The sequence below is a fragment of the Triturus cristatus genome, chromosome 3_2, assembly GCF_964204655.1.
Source record: "Triturus cristatus chromosome 3_2, aTriCri1.1, whole genome shotgun sequence".
NCBI lineage: Eukaryota > Metazoa > Chordata > Amphibia > Caudata > Salamandridae > Triturus > Triturus cristatus.
In genome coordinates, this window is record NC_140584.1 from 966,702,033 (window position 1) to 966,726,128 (window position 24,096).

Below are 24,096 nucleotides of genomic sequence, written 5' to 3' on the forward strand. Positions count from 1 at the left end.
GACTGGGTGAGGACAAGATCGCTCTATGCGGATGATTTACTGCTCTTCCTGGCTGAGCCGGCTCAGTCCAGACCCCGGTGCTCCGTGCCTTACACCTGTTCGGTCAGACCTCTGGTCAGTGCTTGAACTCCAACAAGTCGGTTCTTATCCCCCTCCCTATCTCTAGGGACTGCTTCGATTGGTAAACCATGATACCCATCTGGAGGCAGTCTTAAGTGCCTGGGGATCTGGGTCGTTCTGCTACATGACTTGGCCTCTTAACGTGACCCCGCTGGTGAAAAAGCCCGTGCCGACTTCCACCGGTGGCAGACGCACCCACAGAACGCCCTGGGTAGAATCGCCCTATTCAAAATGATTATACTGCCCCGATTCCTCCACATACTCCAGAACACGCCCTTCCTCTTCTCGTGGACCTGGTTCAGGGAACTGGACAGTCTGGGTACCAAATTCCTCTGGAGGGGTAAACGGCCTCGCTTAGCCCTTGCCCGGTGCCGAATCCCACCATTCGATGGAGGGCTCGGTATGACAAACCTATACCTCTCTTACTTGGCAACCCGCCTCCTCGCCATCCACGACTGGTTCAACAGGGGCTGGCCAGATCTAGCATACAGAGTGGAACTGCACGTCCTGGGCCTACCTGGAATCCAAGGGATGGTATACGGAGCTCCTATCCCCAGATCTATGCCTACGGTGACCCAAGGGGTCCTTCTGGCTTGGTGGGTCTCCTTGCGCCACACCACTGGTCAAATAAACGTACTCAATATACCCCGCTCTGGCAAGGCACCTGGCTTCAGGAAGTTACCATCCTGACAGGAACCAGAGCCTGGGACCTCATTGGCATCTCGCAGCTCAGGGACGTCTGGGGGTGACCACATGCGTACCTTCCAGGACATCCAGGCCTGACACTCCCTGCACCCCTTGCAGTTCCTCCGGTACCTGAAGCTGCGCCATGCCCTTCATGCCCACATATCGAATGGTACCTCACTGCTTGAATACAGCCCGCCAGAGGCCCAAATCATGACCGGAGACCTAGGTAAGGGAGGGATTTCCCGGATCTACCGTTCCTTAACTAACAATACCCTAAACCCACTACACCGACTCAGGGCCCAGTGGGAGGGATGGATTGAGACCCTGGATGACGAGGACTGGAGGAACGCATTGATGACACGCAAGACAATCACTACCTCAGCCAGACTCCGGCTGGTCCAAGTATATTACCTTCACGCAGCATACCTTCACCGAGGTGCCTACACAGCGCTGGACTGAGGCCTGACGCATCGTGCCCCTGCTGTAACTAGCAACAGGCGGATTTATTCCACATGGTACGGCTCTGTCCCACCATCACACGATTCTGGAACTCCATAGAGCGGGAACTTACCGAGGTTTTGGGCTGGGAAGTCCCACACAACCCACTGCATGCGCTCTTGGGGGTTACCAACGGCCTAGACGGATCCAGAGCAGTCAAACTTTTCCTAAACACTGCTATGATGGTACCCAAAAGGGACATTGCATCTAGCTGGTTGAGCCCGGTCGCACCCACCTTGGCAAGATGGCGCAGAGGGGTGGACTTGTGTGCAGCGCAGGAAAAGCCCATGTACGAAGCCAAGGGATGCCCAACGAAGTACCGCAAAGTATGGGGCAAATTGGTGGTTGTCAGACGAATAACGCTCCACTTCTGGGTCTGTAACCTGAATGCAGGGTCTCAAGGTCACCAGTCTGGTACCCGCGGTCCTCTGGGGAAGTGAAGGGGGTGGTCATGCCATGCTGTCATGATTCCACTAGCTTTCATGTTATATCCATTTTACCACACGCTCGGGCTATTCTTTAACTATGCACCCAATAGATCTAGCAAAATATTTACTCTACCACCACAGTGGTTTGCAATCATGTCGTATGAAAGGGTCACCGTGGCCACATGGCCAGCCATTTAGGAATTCTATACATCAATTCGTACCCTCATCTGTTTTATTAGGTCTCGCCTACGCAGCGCGCATGCGTTGCATAGGAGGACTTTTAGCCACCGTTCTGCTCTTTTTCGAAGCACATACTCGTGCTTGTGGCGGCATCCACCTTGCGGGAGCGAGCAGGGGGTGCGCCACAAGCACGAGTATGTGCTTCGAAAAAGAGCAAACTGCGCGCGCACGCACCACTCCTAGGCAAGCAAACACATGATTGCAGTGCCAGTAGTGCAGAGTCGCATTGGCATTGCCAACTTTTTTTTTAAAGAATTGGGGATTTCTATGTTCGCAGTCTAACAGAAAATCTCCAATGCCTGAAAAAAAAAAGTTGGCTATGCCAATGCGACTCCGCACACTCCAACTTGTGAAGTCAGTGACCTTTCAAAATTCACACACCTTTGAAGGGCACCCGATCTTTGCTTTGGACTCTGGAGATTACAGCTTGTGATGTCAGTCACCTCCCAAAATTTACTCAGCCCTGGTGGGCATCTAAACCGGGCCCCGCAACTCTGCACTCAGGAGCTTATGACCTCAGTCTCTTCCCAAAACTCAAGCACCGCTTTGGGCACTCAGTCTCGGCCTTGGACTCGGCACACTACAGCTTGTGACGTCAGTCACTCTCTTACCAAACTCAAGCATACCCTTTGGTCATTCAATCTCAGGCTTGGATTTAATACGCACTACAGCTAGTGACATCAGTCTCTCCCCAAAGCTCAAGCACCCCATTTGGGCACTCAGTTTCGGCCTTGGACTCATCACACTACAGCTTGTGACGTCATGAGTTAGAAGAGAAACAAGAGTGTGTTAGAAGTGCCCCTACCACTGATAAGAGGCTGCTCTGCAGCTGCCAGGGAGAGCAGATGCAGGGCGGCGAGTAGATCCTTGTGTTTGTTTGCAGAAGTGTGCCTGTCCTTTAGGGTGCTGGGAAATAACGGGTGATTGCTGTTACCCAGTGCAGTGGTCCTCAGAATACTGACCTCGGAAGGATGGAAGGTGCTACATGCCTTGCAGGGCAATGCAAGTCTGACTTTCAAATCACTGCAGATGTTGGCAGTGAGCGTTAATTCACTGTTCTCTTTTGTGCGCCCCTGTCCACTGCTCGCACGTGTCCCAGGCCCATGCCTGACACGTACCTCCAGTACAGGTGTTTTATTCGCATCAACAACGAATTAAGAAGGATAGCGGAGCCAAGGCCACGCCGAGGGTGTGGCTGGGCTCTAAGAGTCAGTGCACGAGCCGAGCCCTCAAAATGATTGGCATGCAAACTGCAACAGCACCGTATACAAATATAAGACTCTTCAAAATTTCATGCAGAAGCGTTTCAACTAAGTATATCAGATTCTATCAATGTATTAGACAATAGTTAAAAGGGACACTTCTTAAACATGACCTTAAAAAAAGTAATGTCCCTCCAATCCCTGGAGCCGAACCTGCCGGAGCCGCCGCAGAAGTCCCCGCACACGGCAAGGGATCCGCAGACGTCCCAGGAAGAAAAGGAGAAGATGGAGGAGCCAAAGAGGCCTGCAAGGCAGCCGCATAGGCCTCCATCTGGGCTCTAGTCGCCCCCGCGCTAGGGAACGGCGGGTAGGATGGCTACGCACGGGGCCGCACAACCCGCGGAGAACCCGCGCCCCCAACAGGCTGGGTACCGGGCCTCGGGGACAAACTGCGACACTTAACAGGTGAGCGACGCCCTTGCGACCTTGGAGAGGGACGATGCCGGAGACGGAAGCAGCGGTTCTTGAAGCCTTCCGCGGGGGACGGACACAGCGACGACACCGACCTGGACATTCGGGCCGAGCCGAGTTTCATCCGGCGCTCCTGCCGGGACTTTGGCTTCATCTGCTGACAAGCCTCGCAGTCCGTGGTGATCCCCCAAACACCACATACAGATGGGGTGAGGGTCCATCGCCGACATCTGGCGCGCACAAGACAAGCACGTCCTGAAGCCCGAAGTCATTCGCACACTGCTCACCAAAAAACGCAAAGCGTAAAAAAAGGGGGGCCTGAAAACAGGCCAGGAACACAATCCGGGCTCGCGTTGCACACGGAAAAGAAAACTGACATCAGCGCCGGGGTGGGGCTTATGTGACCTCGCTGACATCACGCCCGCAGGGGACGTCGGGGCGAAGTCGCGAGGTGCCGCCCCCCCCGCACGCAGAGATGCTGGGCAAGAAAGTTTTCTGGGTCCAGTCTCACACCTGGAGATAATTCTTACGTTAAGGAATCTGCGGCTAGTAGTCTCTATCAGATATGTCTTGCAACCAGCTGTGCTGTCGAGCCAGATGTAGAAAAGTTGCACTGCTTAATGAAAATGTGCTTATTCACTTCTGCTTATGCAGGGTCTCTAGAGTCACAACTATATATAGTGGCGTAGGCTCATTGGCATAGCAATAGGTCTCGCCTTTGGGACCTTGTAGGTAAAAAAAATTTTAAAAATGAAGTATAAGACTTCACGTTTACATTTACTTTGTATTTAGGATGCAGTAAATGTAAACGTGAAGTCTTACACTTCAGTTTTTTTTTTTTTACTTATTCATTATTTCGACCTTTTTAAACTTGGTAACACTGAATGGACATTGGTTGCACCTCATTAGCACCAGTTTAACAGCCAAATAGAGCAATAAAAAGTAAACAAGTGACCAGTACAGCTTTGCTATAGCTCTTCAATCTCTGGGGGTACAGTACCCAGGATAATTTGATGCATGGCTAAACACTTATAAGATCCAAAAGGTGAGACCTATTGGCTATGCCAATGCTTGTTTATTCAAGTTGAGATGCTGGTTGACTTATTTTGAGTTTCCAAAGGGATTGGCCCGTGGTAGGAGCCCATCAGAGAGGAGACTCAAATACGATATCACAGAAATACGGGTTGCATAAGCCCACCTGCTCCGAATTGTGCATTCCATAGCATTCTCAGTCAGTGCCAGTAGCGGTGCGTCCATTAGGGCGTTGGGGCGTAGCCCCCCTGCCCGTAGCGTCACCCGCAGCGTCAGCGTCTTTGAACTTAAGTAAACTGAATCAGTTTACTTAAGTTCAAAGAAGCAGAGGGAGAACTGACAATCATGTCAGTCAGCATGACGTCGGACCGCCGGTGGGCGGTCCGGCGTCATGTTGACTGACATGATCGTCAGACGGACCAGGCAGGTGCAACAGGCAGCAGCACAAGTGCGCATGATTGGGGAAGGTGAGCGAATTTTCACTCCGTGCCCATTCATGCGCACTCGTGTGGGGTCTGGCTGGCGCATGCCCATTAGGAGACCGTGGGTTGAGCAAAGGCTCAAACCTCGGTCTCCTAATGGGCAGGCGGGCGAGCAGTAACCGTGCCCTAAGCCAATCCTGTCGCTGCTGCCAGCGCCAGGATTGGCTGAGGGGCTGTACCGCTGTAGGCGCCAACGAACGGACCAGATGCGGAGCGCGGGCACGGACTTGCTCAGGACCTCAGCAGGTAGGATAAAGATTTTTTTTAAATTTATTTTAACACTCTCCCCACCCGCGCGTGTCACTGTGCATCTCAATCATCACTAAAGAATACTTAATTTCAAAGTACTATATCTCACTGAAGGTTGATATTTATAGAGGGTGAAAAAAAACCGAGAATATGTATATGTGTGCGCTTCAATAATCGTGTTTCTGGCTCACCCTTCACACCACTGTCTTCGAGCCAGACCACGCCGGGCCACGCGGCCTCCATTCATAGCCAAGGAGGGTCTGGGAGGCCCAGCTTTACCTCTCGGACCCAAAGCATTCCATCTTCACCAGCAGCCCCGCCCAACACACTGTGAGGAAGCTCCTGCACCCCCCGGGAGTGGCAATGAGTAGTGCGCTGGTGCACTGCACTTTATGTTTTAGTGCATATTTATATGAGGCACTTTTCCGGTTCATAAGACATTACCATGCGAGTTCATTTAAACGAGTCGCGTCGAAGCACTAAGTCAGTCATTTTAGGTACGAGCCTATGGAAAAAGAAGGCGTGCGAAGAGCACATGCTCTTTTTATGCGTTTATGCCCACGTGCAATGCAAAGAGCCCCTCGCCCCCCCCCAGCCACAACTGTGGGACTATAAGGACGAATAGGCAGCTGCAAGCTTCAGTATTTACGCCCCACCACTTTCAAATGTCACCAGCCACCCCTGGTCAGTGCATTAAACACAGTTTCATATTATGCAACGGGACGACACACACAGATTAAATAATAAGTAGGTCAGACTTTAAAAAGAAAATACATATCATTTATTTAAACCAGCGGACAGTCCAAGCAGCATTTTGTTAACAGTATCAGTGAACAATGATCCACCCGGCCCCTGTATCATGAGCAGAGCAGTAAACCCTATGAAGGAGTAGCACATTTTTAAGAGCTAGTTGATAAAAATAATGTCTTGTGAAACCAGCAAGTAGTTGGAAAGTGAAGTAAGAACAGAAATTAATAAACTAAACTGAAGAGATAAGACCGAGAAACAAAGTGAGAAATGAAATCAAGGAGGCTCCCGTGACGAGCACGCCCTGAGATCCGGGAGCCGAGAGAAACTCGATAAGAAAAGATGGAAGAGTTGCCAAAGTGATTAACACTCCTCTGCCTTGGCAGCACTGGGCTGTCATCCATTTTTATGGAAATGTAATAGAGAGGATAGAGAAGCATCAGTCACTAGGCAAATGGCTACGGCTACAGTCAGACAAAAAGGAGTTTTCTCTCTCAACTTCTAATAAAAGCATCCATAACAATTTAACAGGGTGACATCTGCTAGATGATGCAATTTAACTACAGCGGGACAAAGAAATGACAAATATTACATTACAGTGTAATCAAACATGGAAGATAAAAATGGGGTCTATATAGATAAACATTGTAAGTCACTCTCTGCCTACGTTTTGACAGAAGAGGGTTGGTGGTGGGATGCTGGTTACATCCTTGCTTCTGCAACACGGGTTCAAACATGTCATAGCTCGTACTGCTCAATGTAAAACATATCCTCCAAGATGACATGCTGAAATAAAATGTATTCGTAGGCACTCCACTGCTCCTTGGAGCTAGATTTTCTCTATCAAACAGACTTCACAGTGACCAGCTTGATATATCTACATCTTGAGTTATTTATCAAAGTCTATAGTGCATTACTTTCCCAAAAATGAAGACCACCGTAAGTAGCACTCAATTCACTCAACAAATACATTAATATTCAACTTTTAGAGCATGATGTTGCCTAAAGGGGCATCCAGGCGCTCGGAGTTTCATACATCAAGGACTAAGTTAGGAAGCAGCAGCGGTGCGTCCATTAGGACGTTGGGACATAGCCCCCCCGCCCGCAGCTCCCTCGGCGTCTTTGAACTTAAGTAAACTGAATCAGTTTACTTAAGCTCAAAGACGCTGAGGGAGAACCGACAATCATGTCAGTCAGCATGAAGGTCGGACCGCCCACTCCCTTCAGAGTTTGAAGGGGCTGGGCAGTCCGGCGTCATGTTGACTGACATGATTGTCAGACGGACCAGGGGCAACAGGCAGCAGCTGCAGCACAAGTGCGCATGAGTGGGGAAGGTGAGCGAATTTTCGCGCCGTACCCAGTCATGCGCACTAGTGGCTGCACAGGCTGGCACATGCCCATTAGGAGAGCGAGGGTTGAGCAAAGGCTCAAACCTCGGTCTCCTAATGGGCAGGCGGGCGATCAGTAACCGTGCCCTAAGCCAATCCTGGCGCTGCTGGCAGCGCCAGGATTGGCTGAGAGGGGCTGTAGGCGCCATTGCGCCAACGGACCTGAGGCAGCACGGACCTGAGGCAGCGTGGACCTGCGCAGGACCTCGGGTAGGATAAGGATTTTTCTACAACCCCCTCGCGACACCCCCCAGCAAGCCGAGAGTGCAGAAATGTGCATAAATCTTAAAAGACTTACATCACAATTTGCATAGATTTGTGAATGTTTGCTGACTCACAACACTTGCTGGAGAACATGTGGCAGAAATATGGAAAAATCACGATCTGTTCTTTGACCAGGTTTTCTTTTCTTTCGTTTTATATCGACCCCCTTTCACCTGCTTTACGGTTGTTTAGTGCACTTGTAGGACCCTTCCACCCCTCCGAACAGCAATGGTACTTCCTCTCCGTACAAACCTGTGGGGGGGGGGCCTCAGTATGGACCACAATGGAGGACACGTGCACTTGGTAAATGCCTCTGGCCCTGATTTTCTGAGCCTGGCTGCTGAGGTACAAACTGCAGCCTGGTACCTCTCCACTCACACCCGCCCCCCACAGTCCTGGCCCCCGCCATTAATCTTAGGTATCTGCGCATCCCTGCAGGGCCCACAATCTTGACGGCCACCACAACTTTCCCAAACGGAAATGCTGTGTTCTGAACCCGATGAGATTTAGAAGGGCAGCATAGCGCGAAGTACCGTGGATGGAAAGCTTAGAGGAATGCTTCCAACGAGGAGGGAGTATCACGTCTCAATAATTTAACCGACCTTTGACCTCAGACTGCCCAGCAAGAGCTAGGGCCCCCTCCCATGTTCTACGGACAGCTGTAGATAAACGTGGTATTCCGAAGTCCCCGTACAGAGGAATAAACCACGGGACCCCCTCAAGCGTGGCTGCCGCTCAACCAAATGTTGGTGATAATGAATGAGTATTTCGATGACTGGAAGAAGCTGCGTTATGGTGAGTGTGTGACTGAATGAGAGAACTGAGTGAATGGTAGTGTGCTGGTGAGTGTGTCCTATAGTGACCACGAGGAAGAGCGTTGGTACTCGTTGGTGTGGTGTGTATGGATGAGCGATGATGGCTGCGCGACTGGAAGCATGTGGGCGAGTGGCAGTGCTTTTGAGTGCTGTGTGCGCCTGTACTGTATGCACTGCGTCAAATGGCATCTGGGCTGTTTAGCAGTACCTGGTGGTGTGCGAGCAGCAGGCCAGGTCACAGAGCTAGTGGCAGCCCGGCCTGCAGAGACATTAGAATATCCCCCAACATGGTCGTGTCTGCGACAGGCATGCACGATTTACGGGAGCGGCACTCCTGAACCCTCACAAAATATGCCATGCAGTTGGTATTTGCGTTAATTTCGTAGCACGTGCCTTCTTTAAACGCTGCCTCTCAGCCCTGCTGCCCCGGTAAAAGTGCGTTGTGTCGTCGTTCTGGGCTGTTTGGAATAAGTGTTGGAATACATCTACTGTCTGCCTATGCAAATGTGTTGCCACGTGCCTCTGGGGGGCATATTTGTCAGACATATTTGTCAAACACCAGTGCCTCAATCAGCAACTGAAATGTAATGTGTTGTAGGATTCCTGGAGTCGGCGCACCTCTTCCTGCACAGTGCCAGGAGCCTTAAACATTAAAAAGATCTCCTTCGGTCAGTCTTTTCCTATTTAAACATATAAATATTTACATTTATTTGGTCTATACACGCCAGGAAACTACGGACACGATTTACGGACTTTCTCTCAATGCAGTGGTGTGTGAAAATCTGCAGAACTGCATTGAGTGAACATTAAAAAAAATGTGCAACGCTGTGTTTTGGGGAAGTTGGGCAATTTTAGCGTGGTGCTCAGCATTGTGCTATGGCATAAATGCGAACCAGTGCCAAGCCTCAACCTATCATGAAATGTGCCGGGCTGGTGTGAACAGATAAATGCCTCAGCTTGATTAGATATGGAACTGGGGTGGACTTTGGGCGCATGGTTGAACATGGATAAACCTATTGTTCCTCCTCGCATCACGACAGGCAGCATTTTCAGTGCCAGGCACAATAGCGACTCTGGGGTTTCTAGATGTGCAGCAGCTGTGTTAAAAGATGAATTTTTAATTTTCCAATGCCTCAGGAAGTTGTCAGGTTTCTTGCTTTCAGGAATGCATTACATTAAGAATGAAGCCTCTTTCTGTTTGGTAAAGGATAAGTTATCAAAGGGTACACAATTAGTATCCTTAGTTTGCACGACCGCAGCAGAGTGTGATGCCTAGACTTGATTTTAATTTGTAGTGTCATTCGGTGACCATAATTTGTTACTTTAAACCGCGTGCGAGTCACGAATACATGTGCTGAATGATGAAGAATGTGACCCCTGGGCTGCACGGCCCGTGGGCATGCAAAATATTCTTCTGTTAAATCTCGAAATCCGCAGGCCATGGCGAATGCTATTACACAATGTTGCAAGAAGCAAGTCATTAAGATGCATGCAGGCGCACAAAGCCCATAGGCTAACATTGAAACGGCCATGTGTATTTGGTGGACTTGTGACTAGGCTCCACATGCTCCACGTATCCATTGTAAATCACTCGAGAATAACTCACCACCCGTTCCTATATTCATATATTGGTATAGTCTACTCTCAAACTACATGAAGTTAACCTTACCATTTGATTCTGTATTGGGATTGCTTTATTAACCTTCCTGCTTCCTCAAATTTGCTTGAAAATGCACCATGTGTCCACTCTTTTTTCAAAATTTTCTAGGCGAGAAATAGGTTGTTCGGGCTCGCTCGCTATGCTGGCATGCCGCTGTGCAGTAAGACAATTTTCCGCCCACCACTTTCAAATGTCACCAGCCACCACTGGTTAGGAGTTGCTAGAAACCCAGGTTTTCAGGTTTTTTCTGAATGCTAGAAGATTTTGTAAAGATTTATATTCAAGTGGAAGGATGTCCCTTGCTTTGGCAGCTGAGTAGGAGAAAGATCTGTCCCCTAATCTACTATTCTTAATCCTAGCAACTTTCTAAAGGTTAAGAGCTAGACTGCAGATTTTGCGCAGGAGAAAATAAAACAAAATGGCTCCTGATGTATAGAGGACTAGTGTTCTTTACCACTTTGTGAGTGAAACAGTGCTTTTAATAATTTGTTAATGAACTGAGAGCCAGTGAATCTGGTTAAAATGATATCTAATAGAAGAAAAAATAGGAAAATGAAGATTAAGAGGTGCCACAACATTTTGGGCACAGGTATCTTAGAAATAATTTTTCACAGCAGACTTAGAATGAGGAAGCAACTGGTGTCCACCTGGTTGATGTTTGGCAAAGGTCAATTTCTTGTTGACACTATTCCTGAATTCCGTGCTAAATCAACCAGGGTAGAAGGAATCCCTAGTTATTCAGCCACCAATACAGGGATCAGAGCTGGTTTTCCAGATACAATTATCCCGGTTTTTATCCGAATTAAGTTTGCGATAATTCAGAGTCATTCAATTGGCAACTGAAACCATCCATTCACAGAAAGCAAGTTTAATAGAGTCATGGTTCTCGGATATTGTGACGATGATTTGAGTATCAGCATAGAAAACAATATTGAATTAAAAGTATCTGACTAGAGCTGCCAAGGGAAAAATGTAAACATTAAATAGGGTGGGACTCAAAAAGAATCTTAAAGGGACCCTGCAGTTCAAAACAAGCGCCCATCTGACTGAAAAGAGTGCAGTCATTTAATGGCAGGTCCCCTAAACCAAATTTAGAAAGCGGAACTGGTTGGGATACAGCATCATATGGTGCAATGAGGTCTAAAAGGACTAGGACGGCAAAACTGCTGTTATCCGATATAAATAGCAGATCAGTCATGATAAGAAGAGTGGATTCTGTGCTATAGGCTGGTATGAAGCACAACTGAGATGGGTCAAACAAAACAAATATCTTCAGGTAATCAGAAAGTTGTTTAAGTCTTTGGATGGAAAGTGGAGTAAAGAAATAGGTCTGCAGTCAGATGTTGGAAGGATCAGCTGCTGGTATCTTTAGGGGGGTGGGGGGCTTGAGGTCTTTTCCCAGTCTGACGGAATCCTTGCTGAATAAGACAGATTGCAGATCTTTGCGAGTTCAGGACTAATTATGTTCACAGTTCGTTTAAGACCTTTACAGACACTTCCACAAACCCGCGAAGTTGCAACCACTCAAAGGTGAGGCAATACGAAAGTGCAATGTGCTACAACAGACTCCAACAACTAAGCTACTAGAAAAACACAACTTATTTAAAATTGCAAAGCAAAATGTAGGTTTTTTTAAGTAGAGAAGTTTCACAGTAATGGCAATGTCCCCTGCAAAAATTGATATGCAGTAAATGATCTGCAAGGGTTGGAAACACACCATGCCGGTGTTTAATTATGTGCCGTAGGTCACAGTCTAGACCACAACGATTGTAAATGCAGAACAAGCCACTCAAGATGGCAGGCAAAAGAAAGTGAGGCAAGACTCACGTTGGAGTACAAAGGGCTCAGGAAAAAATTGCAGTCTGAAGAAACCAAACGCTGTTCACTTAAATTTACTACGCTCCATTTTTCATCAAGAGTAAAAACAACCACGTCTGAAAAAGTGGTTTAGTTTAGGTGCGTGCATGTCCAAAAAGTAATTACACTGAAAGGAGGACTACTCTGGTTGAAAGAAGAGGTACTAAAGCAATACACAGACATGAATCCAAAGCACAAAAGAGTGCTGCGGATTCACAGAGGACTTGGTCACGATATATTAAAAATTTTAGCATTCAAGTGTGACTCAAATACTGAAGTATTTCAGTTGGGAGGAAGCATGTTCGCTATTATAGCTGTGAGTGTTAAACGAGGTTTCCAAAGATTGAAGGCTTGTTATATGCAGAAATACAACACTACCAATAAACTGCTTTAGGACTAAACCTCTTTCGTGATCTTGTCAAATAAAGTTATAACCGTTAATGTCTGTATGTGGAAGTAGAAAAGGCTAAACAACCAAGTATAAAAAAACCTCTGTTTGCATGCCACTCGAGTCAAGTGACACTCAAAATCAATCCTTGGTTACCACTGAAAACCGGCCTTAAGACTGTCCCTCGAAAATGTATGATTGACTATTTTTGTAAAATTTATTTTGAAGGTTTTATATAGCGCGGACAAGACCCTTGCGGGTATCAGAGCGCTGTACAACAAATAAGGAGATAGAGGAAATTGAAATATACATACAAAACATTCTTGGTTATGATAGTCCAACAATGGTAACTGTTCCAACAAAAAGCGAATATTTACATGTCTGCATCTATAATCAAGTGAATTTAGCCAGGAGAATAGATTTCACTTCATTTTTAAAGGATGCCGCGTGAGGGTTCTGTCTTGTTTTTGGGGGTAAGGCATTCCATATCCTAGGGGCCATCCCTGAGAAGGAGCGGTTATAAGTTTTCTTCTTGGTGAATCGTTGTGGTTTCAGTAAAAGGTTATCAGAACTCCTGTTGGTTCTGTTCCCACCAGATGGTATTCATTTCTGTGCAAGGTATCGAGGTGTTTTTTGATGCAAAGCCTTGTGTGTCATACAGGCGATTTTCAAATGGATTCTGGCTTCAAAGGGTAGTCAGTTAAGGGCATGTAGGTCTGGGGAGATGTGACAGTTTCTTTTGGAGCCAGTGATTAGTCTGGCGGCTGTGTTCATTGATGCTCTTAGTGGGGCTGTAGTTGATTTGGGAAGGCCGCAGAGAGCGACACTATGAAGTCTTTTAGGAGGGATGCTGCGAGTTGGTCAGAGAAGTGAGTGGAGGGATTTAAGGCCTTGAGTATTTTTAGAATAGATTCCTCGCTGTAGAGGTTGAACGAGGACCAGTATGCGTTGTTTTTGAGGTCGAGCTTTGCAGAGCAACTAAATAGGTTCCTGATGGGAGACCTTGAGGCGATCAAGTGAGGGTCGGTGAGGGCTGATAGGTCATTCCGTAGGTCTATCATTATGTTTTCAGATTTTGTTATGAAATGGGTCACGAATGCCTCGCAATTGGGAAGAGATTCTGGATTAACCTGAGGTGAGTGGGAGACACCCTTAGATTGCGCTTTGATAATTTCAAAGAGTCTTTTGGGGTGGTTCTTGGCTTGGTCCAATTGATTGCTAATGAAGTCGGTTTTTGAACGTCTGATTTTTCTGTAATAGGCGTTTCTCGTACTTCTGAGTAGTTTGAGGTGAGTAGCGGACGGTGCTGCTCTCCATTGCCGTTCAATTGTTCTTAGCGCTTTTCTGTCTTCATTTAGCCTACCATCATACCATGGGTTCGAATTTTTATTGGAGATACTTTTCAATTGTAGTGGAGCTAAATTGTCTAATAACACATTCATAGATTGGAAGTAGTGGTTAGTCAGAATGTGTACGTCCTGTACACTGTCAGGTGGTGGCGTTAGGCTAGGGCTTGCGGTTGCCAGTGAGATAGGATTGAGGTTTTTTAGGTTTCTCTTCCAGATTTTCGTTCTCTTGGGTTGGGCATGGAGTAGTTTAACTGATTCAATGATATGGAAAGTGATGATGTGATGGTCAGACCAGTCACATGGGAGGATCGATTACAGTTGGGTGGAGACCGCTTTGGAGATTATTAGATCTAGGATTGATCCTTTTTCATGAGTGGGGCTGACACAAATTTGGGATAGGTTAAAATCGGTCAAGAAAGCTTTGAGGCTATTGACCTCAGGGTAGTCAGGGTCATTCCAGTGGAGGTTGAAGTCCCCAAGGAATATCTGTGTTTTGGTGTCCAGCATTTGTGGCTAGAATATCCATTATGTGTTCAATAAAGGTAAGGCTGTTTCCTGGAGGATGGTAAAATGAGTGAAGTGAGCATATTGTGTTGTTATTATTAGAGATTTCTAGACAAATATTCACAGGAGGAGAAAACTGGGGAGATGAGACATTTTACAGAGAGGTAGTTCCGCTGTATGCAGGCAATACCACCTCCAAGCCTATCAATTCTATCTAGTCTTGTGATGTGATAGTTAGGGGGGAATAGTATTTTCTAGGTGACTAATGACTCTGCTTAGCACTATTGTACAAATATTTACGTACTTAGATAAAAAAAAAAAATCAGCCTAGTTATCCAAAATAATCAATCCAAGGGAAATGATGAGCCTTTTCTCCTGACATCTTGACAGTCTCTGGGCTTCTCTTCTTCAGATTTGATGGCTGGGGCTTGGATGGGGCAACATAGGCTTGAAATGAGGATGCCACAGAGATAGAAGGTATCAGTGACTTTGAATGGTTTGGAGAAGGAAACAGAGCTGCTGTGTTTTATGGAGCGATTTGGTCTCGTCAATGTAATAAATAAGGGCCCTTTGGAGATCTTGTGTGTGAAGAGACTTCTATGCCACTGCATTTGGATGTGGAAATAATACAGAGAGAGTTTGATACTTTAATTAAGGTGGAGGAATTTGGGATTCATCCTAAGGACCACCCTATCTTTGTGAACCTGGAAGAAAGGTTCCTCTGGGGTTAGAGCCTGAAGCTCATTCACACGGCTGAGGAGGGTGATGGCTAAGAAGCACACCTTCCGGAAAAGGAATTGCAAAAGGCACAAGTGAAGTGGGTTGAAAGGAGGGCTCAAAGTCTTCTAAGAACAATGTTGAGGTTCCACACAGGGGCAAGTGGAATGAGCCTTTAAAAGCCCTCCATGAAGGCTTTAATGACAGTAACCCTGAAGAGTGAAATGTGTTCCCTGTTCTGAAGGGAGGCAGTAGCTGCGACTAAATTTAGTATAAGTGTAACCTGACTTCTGCAAGTTAAACAGATAACCATGTCTTGGACTGCTGCCTTGAGTGGGTCGATGCGCCTAAGACAGTGCACAAACCACTTCCATCTGGCTGCGTAGCAGGCTCCTGTTGTAGGTCTGCGTGCCTCCTTCAGGATGATCTTGCACTAAGGAGGAAGGTTGAATTAGCAAAATTCTAGGACCTCAGGAGCCAAATCGCAAAATTAAGCTGCCTGGGGTTCGGGTGCCTGACTGTGTCCTGCACTGCATGAGGTGGTCTAGTCGATTGGGCAGCTTCGCTTGGGGCACTAGGAACTGGTTGAGGAGGATGGTGAACCAGGGCTGTCTGGCCCATGGGTGAGCCACCAAGATAAGAGGGAGGAATGTTTGACGAAGCTTCCAAACGACAAACGCAAGAAGCAGGAGAGGTGGAAAAGTGTAGGCAAATACAGGTATGGGTACCTGAAGGTGAAGCATGGGCATTTAGCGTTTGTCGGTGGCAAAGATGTCTATCTCGGAAAATTTGCAACAATAGGAGTACGGGGGTAGAACTTGTAGGCGGAGTTCCCACTTGTGGATTTGTTGCTGCATGCTGCTGAGTAGGTCTGGCCACTACCAGTAAGTATTAAGCTGGTAGATGGACTCTCTGATGGACTGCTCATTGCAACATGCCTCGTGCTAATGCCAACAACAGTGGCAAGTGTGTCCCTGTCCTGTTTCTGTAGGTAGAACATGGCCGTCATGTCAGTGCAATTGAGAATCACTTAGTGTTGAATGTGACAGATGAATGACCAGCAGCTCTAGGTAGTTTATGTGGAGACCTTTTTGATGTGAAGCCCGCATGCCCTGAACAGTCAACTCCTGTAAATACCCTCCCCCCAAACCTGCGAGGAAGGCGTCCATTGTGATGGTCACCTGTGGAACTGGGTCAGGAAAGTGGTGGCCTTGCAGCAGATTGTTGCTGTTTGACCACATGCAGAGAGTGAAGGATGCAGCCGCAGATCAACATTATATCTATGCAGTGACCCTCCACTTGAGACCATTGAGCAGCTAGGCACTCTTGGAACGAGTGCATGTGTAACTTGTCATGGGGGGGAGTGGACTATGGCAATACAGGAGGCTAGCATCCAGAGTGGGTGCATAACTGTCCATACCATTATTTGGCAATCTTGCTGAAAAAGGGGGAGCAACGATTGGAAAGCCTGGACCAATGCAGGGCTGGGACAGGCTTTGCCAGTGACTGACGCGAGTACTGCACACAAGCACGGATGGATTTCAAGGAGATAGAGGTGGGATTTTATCATACTGATAGTGAACCTTAGACTAAGTAGTAAGACTATGGTGGTCTGCCCACTGTCGAAGAACAACCTGTAGATTTCCCACAACAGGTGTAGTGTGATCGTGGGTTGGGGGTGGAGTGCGTCAGTGTTTGGCGGAGGTGGCTGCTTTAGTGGCACCGCCCTTCCCTCTACCCCGGGAGTCGAGCATGGATAAAAATCGCTGTGTGGAGGAGAGCATCTCTATGAGGAAATCCTCGTGTTCTTGGACCTTAAGTCCTCCTTGTGGATGTTGTGGAAGGAGTTGGCTCGATGAAGGACCTCGCGATAGGAGGTGATGTTGTCTGGAGGGTATGGCTTGGCAGGATTGAGGTGTGGGTTAGTGCCCCCAGGTGGATCAAAGTCAATCATCCCAAGGGTCATCCTGATGCTCGGGGTTAAAGGGGCCTTATGAGGGTGTAAGGGGTAGGAAGGACTCCTCTCTCCAAGTGATGAATGTGGGAAACTCCTGGAGAGTGTGATGGGTAAACCTGTGGAGGAGGAAGAGAGGATGGAAGTGGAAGGGAAGGGTAGGAGGAGGTTACGGACAGGGTCTAGTTGGAAGCAGGCTAATGCCCTGTCCCAGTGCTTACTGGCTTTGGCTGGTAGTCCAGGCTCCAAGGTGAGAAAGTCTCCTCAAAAGTCAGTTTCATCTTGTTAGGAGCAGTGTCCAAACCCTTGGGAGGAGGCTTCATGAGGATCCTGCCAGTCTGTGGCTGAAATAGGATTTGCTTCTGCTAGATTTAGAGTTCCTGCTGCAGGCGTTGCAAGATTGGCGGCTCCTGGCTATCAGAGGCCACAGAGAATTAAGCTGCGGTTGTCAGCTTCTACGGTGCCGAAGATGGTGCCTGCCCTGCCAGACCAAACCGAGTTTTGGCGATGATGGAGTTCTTGGACCAGAGGTCAATTTTGATGTCAGTTGAGATGTCGCCATGGAGGGAGTTGTTGGCCAGATCCCAGATCTTCACCGGCAGATTGAGTGCCGAAGGCTGGATCTGTTTCAGATCTGAAACCTTGAGTCCATGCCAACGAAGGTCCTCGGCCAGTGGCGGACCGGAAGCTTGGCTTCTAAGCTTGCTGCCTGACCCCCTAGAGGGCTGTGCTCAGCCTGAGAGTGGTGTTGTGTTGGAGGTGAAGACTGGGTGGTGGTACTCCCAGTGGATGTCTCTTTTCGTATGGATTTAGACAAACTCATGTTCTTACATTTCAGACTCAGATTATAAGCTTGGCGCGAAAATGAAGTTGCTGGTTGATGGTCCCGATTGGTCTCTCTCCTAGATGTCAGTGTCCCCGAAAAGTTTGGGGGCGTTATCTCCTCGTCACTGTGCATGGTGCTTCGAGCGAAACGCCATTTGCATCAGTAACTCTGGGTGCTTTTGGAGTGGAAAGTAAGACAGGCCAGGCCCTGGCACAGAGAAGAATCTGGTCACCGAGCCAGACTGAGGTTGTGCCGACACAGAAGATTCTGCAGACAATGGTATCTTTTTTTCCTACGGGTATGGAGGAGTACGAAGGCAAGCAAGAAAAACACAGAGAAGTGTCAACCCGGAGCTGTACAAACACAGCTGTACTCGCTGACAAAAAAAGAAAATCTAACAACGGAACTGATGCCCATGCACATTATCAGTAAAAGGTGGAGCCACTGCACCTCATGTCTTGAAGTCTTCTTCAAAGGAAAACAAGTTGCACACATCCAAGCCCAACACTAGATGGCAGGAGTATGCACAGCATGTGGATCTACAGCTACACATGCCACAAACATTTTTAGGGTGAAGGGTAAAATTTGTACATCCACTGAATATCAGCGGGTAAGGCACCGCTTACAGCCAGATGTAGGGGCTGATGCAGGAACGCAACAAAGACACCCCCTAATATGTTCATGAACGTCTGGCTTACATATTCCAGCCTTACTTAGCCATGTCCCTTGGGCTGCAGTAACAAGTCAATTTACTTCTGGTCGTTTTGTACTCTAGGTGCTTCATTTTAAATTTCCCGGGGCTCACCTCATGCCAACAGAAACAATAAGAGTGAAGCACAAGTCATTTGAAATCCATGTCTATTCCATGGCATAAGTAGACTGTTTTAGAACTTGAGGTGGGCTGCTATCAATGCGTTCTGCAAATTTGCGATTTGCAAAGTCTCACAGCATTGTATTTTTCTTGCGCCACTTAATATTTCAGCAAATTACATTAAGCTAAACAGCAGCCACTGTAGATCTAACAAAAGAAATAAGCAAAGCCCAACATATAACGAGATATGATTCAGTCCTTCATGGATGGCCAAGCAAAGAAAGCAGCAGGAAGGTTGTCTGAAAACTGCACTCCAGGTGAACTGCCTTTCTTCGGCATTCTTTCCCATCAAAACTCAATAAAATTATTAACATTTTCGTCCTATACCATAATGCATTGACAAGTATGCACTCGATGTTAAAAATGTTTGTTTTAGCAAATATGGTGTAAGATAAATAGTAACTACTTATACACGGGGACATAAGAATAATAAGAAAATCGATAAACAAACATACCTGGAAACTGATAGCTGTAACTTGGAGCAAACCCAGGATATCCTCTGCCATATGTTGCAACAAAATTTGGGTAACCTTGAATAATAACAAAAAGACATTTAGAATGTCTGGCAGAGAATTATTTTATTTTTTTTAAACAGAAATACAAGGATTTGTTGAGCAAGAAACACAGACTATTGCTACAACTTGCTGATGGCCAACAGGCAATCCAATAGCAAGCTGCAAATCAAAGTACTCAGCAAAGGTTCACCATGCCACGGTTTGTGAAGGTGTCAAAGGTGCACAGCAATGTCATTCACAGAGTGCACGGCTACTAAAGCGTGCATTCATGAAATTACTGTATGCAACCGGGAAAGGAGGCTTACCCTTACTCCAACCTTTACAGGGTAAATACAGCCTTTACTCCCTCTTCACTTGCAATGCCAGCAGCACCACAGGCCGCCTTCTCCCGTACCAGCCGCCACCGGCACGCACTTCAGCACACACCGCAGCAGAGGAACGGACGGGCATGTTGCTTAGCTGGTAGAGTAAATGCCAAGTGCTAAGGCTAAGTACATCCCAGGTTTTCGGTGACATTTGAGGAGCTTACACTGAATGTACTTTGCTTTAAAGCTATTGACAGTTGGAGATCAAGGTACTTCATCCCCAGAGACCAAAGGACAAAAGGTAAACGCGCGAGCACTAGGCCCAGAAAGAACTGAAAAGCAGACATTACCACGTGCTTTCTCCCCTTCCGAGAGGAAAGCGAATTTAAATAAACAAGTCACTTCAGAAGAAAATGTCGTCAAACATTTCAGGACATGAAACCATGTTAAACTCCGGTGTGATCTGTACTGATAGCTAAAGGTCTAGGGACAGCCAGCATTCATTCAGATGAGCACTACAGACATCCTAGGGAAACATTTATCAGATTATTTTACTGCACATCGTATCCCAAGCATTATGTATCTGTACGCATGTAGAACGTAGCCGCACGTATCTGCACAGTGAATAAGCCTTCTTTGCACAGTAGAAAATGCAACCTACACTAGTGGCGTCTCCTCCGTAAAGGCGAGGAGCGTCGTCCCACTGCTTTTTGAAGTGTAAAAAAAGGAAAAATAAAATGATAACCACCTCAGGTTATCATTTTTAGTATTCCCCTTCTGCGACATCTTTGTGGGGCGGTGCTGCTCTCAGAGCAGGGGGAGGAGTGGTTTGGACTCCCTATGTGAGCATGAGTACTTGGCCGACCCTCTTGGGCCGCCCAAAACAGTCATGCTCACATACTGTGTTTCTCCATGCAGGCTGCATTACAGCCTGCGTGGAGAACATGCCCACCCCTCAAGCCCCTGGCTGAGTGCCATGTCGGGCGCTCAGACCAATCACGCTGCATTGTGATTGGCTGCAGGGTGCCTGTGAGCCCTGGTGTTTCCTGCTTCCTGTCTCCCTCCCCCAAGAAGCCAGAAAGAGGACATAGGAGTAGCAGCGTCCTGCAGGTAAGAGATTTTATTTTAACCTATTACCCCCCTCCCCCCCCCCCTTCCTCCCCACCCCACCCCACTGCTGCTAACAGGTAGCAGCCGCCACTGCCAACAGGTAGCAGCCGCCGCTGCCTATGACTACACTTCACAAAAAGCCTCAAATGCAAGTCATACAGGAAGACTGTGCTCTACACTTTATGCTTTACACTTTACAATGTGGAGAAGGGCTAATGACTTAAACGGAAACACTGGTCACCAGAGGTACCCAATAATGATGTGATGCTAGGAGCCCTACTACAGACCAACTTCTGACAGCCTTAAGATGAAAGGCCATGAGATCAAGATTGTGCTATGCACGGAGTAGGAGTTTGGGAGGGGGGCTGAGGGGGCGCATATGCAAAAGTCATCCTGGCCCTAGCTAAACCTTTGTCTGACCCCTGCTCCCACACCCACAGTATCAAGAAAACAAGCCTTAGCAGCATATGCCCCAGGATCTGGAATCACATTCCCTCCTACATTAGAACAGCACCAACCCTTCTACAATTCAGGAAGAAACTGAAACTCACCTCTTCAGGTAAGTACATCAGATCGGCTGATGTGTCACCTGTTTCACTAGCTCTAGCTCCTCCTTCAGTCTCCTCCCATATATGCATCACAAGATGAGTCGTCTATAAGAGGCCCGCCCCCCTGTACCATACTCCACTGCTAGGCAGCTAGGGTTGTACTTTAGAAATAATATGTATATCTAATGATAGAACCAACAGCTAAAGCACAGGGAGGGTTCACTATCCCTGTGGATGCGCTAAAGCCCTTTATGGCAGGTAGAACAGTACTCTGGAAACCAAAGATTAATGGTAAATCCAGTAATTGTTGGTTAATTGGGATTAGTGCTCCGCTCTCAATTAAACTAGCCCATCCATTTAGAGTAGGTTAGTTGGAGGTAATTAAGTTTGATCATTAGTGTGAGCTCATGAAAATGGTTGGCGGGATGGGTCAATGGATCATAAGAGATTGCAGGACTATGTCATCAAAAGAGGTTGTGCTCTATGGGTAAGGTATGAGCACTTTTCAAAAATAGGGTAATAGACAGTAAGGACGACATAGATGCAACAAAGTAGGCTACACTTAGAGAATCAAGCATGTAGAAAATGGGTAAGGAAATGGTCATTCAATAAAAAGGAAAACAATCAATTTTAAGTCAAAGTCAATTGTTCATGCAGGGATTTGGAACACAGTGAGCGGAGGCAGTTTGGCATAGGATGTAATTTGAGAATGTAAAACAGGTAGAATCATGTGTGGGCAAGTGCAATATGTTGTCGCATCTTTGGTTTTAGGTTTAGCTGTCAATGGTTTTGAAACTTTATACTTAAGATATGTAATATTGATAGCAAAGATTATTCCTATTCTTTTCTCTTTGTCCTTGGCTTTTTCTAATGTGTTGTACTGTGTTATGTGGTTAGCGCGGATGGCTAGTCCTGTGGGTTTGGCAAGTGAGATTTGGAGGAGTGACTCATCACTGTGATTTTTAAAAATCTTTCTGTTCTGTACTGGTTCACACCTGATCTTAGAGAGGAAATGCTAGTAAGGGGATTGTGTGGATTCGGTCCCCCCCCCTTTGATCTTAGTATGAACTGCAGGGGCAATGGTCTATTGCAAGTAAGGACTAATTCTGTATGGCCCCTGTCTTTGTGACATAAATCTGTAGGCCTGTACGAAGGCAATAAAAATATACATCTCTTGCACACCAATCACTGCCAAACCACTATTTGCAAGGACTGCACAGTGTACACGAGCTATTATTGTCAGATAACTAACATGAAGTTGGTGTGGGGTTCCAGCAAGCAAGTCCTTTACTCAGAAATAAGCAGTTCATACCTTGAAACCAATGCAGAAGAAGGAATTCCCCAAAGATCCAGACTATTGTTTTATAATTGAGTTATAATAGTTTGATCCCAGACTGAATTGTTTTAAAAACTCAGGAGAGAAATAAGCAAAGAAACCTTTCCTAAATGCATTTTTATTGTGGTAAAATGGAGGCCTCAGATACATAATGTGATCAGAAAATGTCCCAATATTGTAACAAATTATTTCATAATAACTCAAAAAGTCTTTAGGTGATTACATTTCATCAATCCTGAATTCTAATGTCATGAAAGTGTCTAAATATTTTTAAAGCTACTACAAGTTTCGCAAAACCTGCATTATCAGGACTTAGCAATTATCATAAAGGTGCTGTCCTGTGTTCCCGAGACATTTAATGAGAAAAGTGATACAAAACATCTTAGTTTATATCCTGTTCGGATTACATTTTAAGACGTGTGGTGTCGTGAAGAAAGAAGAGAGATGGGCAGATCAGGTAAGAGGTTGATTTCAACACCTCATCCAACGACGATAGAAAAGCAACTGTCAACTCTCAGAATCCTCTAACACGCAGAGTCTTCTGTGAGAGTTCTGACAGTGACCTCATCGGAGATGAGGTTCCACGCCACACTTCTCCCTCTCATACAACAAAGAGCACAGTGGAGCATAACATAAGCAAATGCAATTCAAATATGAAATACATAACGTTTAACAAACAAAATGTAGAGTACGAATTGAGAAAAGGGGAACCAAATCTCAAAACAATCTAAGAAAGTTATTAAAAAACATGAGGAAAATCTTACACAACAAAATCTTTCAAATAAGTTAGTTTCCTGATTTCCCTACTGCTTCTCCTGTAAACTGAGGGAGCATTACGAGACAAACCTTGAAAGCCTGAAAACCCAACTTCCACCCGATTGTGAATTGAAAGTTGAGTTGTCAGCAGAAGCATGCAATTGACGAATGACAGCAACCCTACTCTTATTCCAAATGCGACCATCATGTGTCTTAACCGCATTCTTGAAACATTTCGTTACTTGTAGTATCCTTGTGAATTTTGACCAATCAGCACTCCCTCTAAGCGCTTTAATTTTGACAAAATCACCAACACCTACTCCAACATTTCTCACACACTTAAAAGTCAAAATCTTGTTTTCTCCTGCATTGAATATAAATCTCTATCTCTCCATTATCCAGGAGTATTATTTTATCAACACAGCCCTTTCCCCAGCACATCCAACCAGGACATACCCCCCCCTACCAGGTTTCATTCGTCCTGCTTGGCAGCTTGGCACTGCATTTAGCGCTGTGTTCGAAGCGCGCTTGTTTTTAATTACCCGTTTTTCCATTTATTATATTTTTGTTTCTATTTGCCCCTGTTTTTAGTGGGGTGGCTGTCCCCTCACTTGCACATAATTGGTTTGCTCACCGCTGCTTAGCGGGCCCGGTTCTGAGGGTTTTGGGAGCTCAGCCTCGATCATTGTTTGGGCGCCATCTTGGGAGGGGTAGTGACGCTTTCCCAGCGCCATATTGAGCGTCCTAGTGGGGCGGTTCTCACCTCACCTGGCGGCC

At 46.6% G+C, this 24,096-nt stretch overlaps 1 protein-coding gene across 6 annotated transcripts in view; it reads right to left on the bottom strand.

The window, feature by feature from the left end:
- MSI2 (musashi RNA binding protein 2) overlaps nt 1-24,096 on the bottom strand; it is a 1,546,127-nt gene that overhangs the window by 282,091 nt on the left and 1,239,940 nt on the right. For all 6 annotated transcript variants that reach the window (XM_085649529.1, XM_085649527.1, XM_085649528.1 and 3 more), the window contains one exon: nt 19,205-19,279. In XM_085649529.1, coding sequence (XP_085505655.1) covers nt 19,205-19,279 — 75 coding nt within the window. The remainder of the gene's footprint in view (nt 1-19,204; nt 19,280-24,096) is intronic.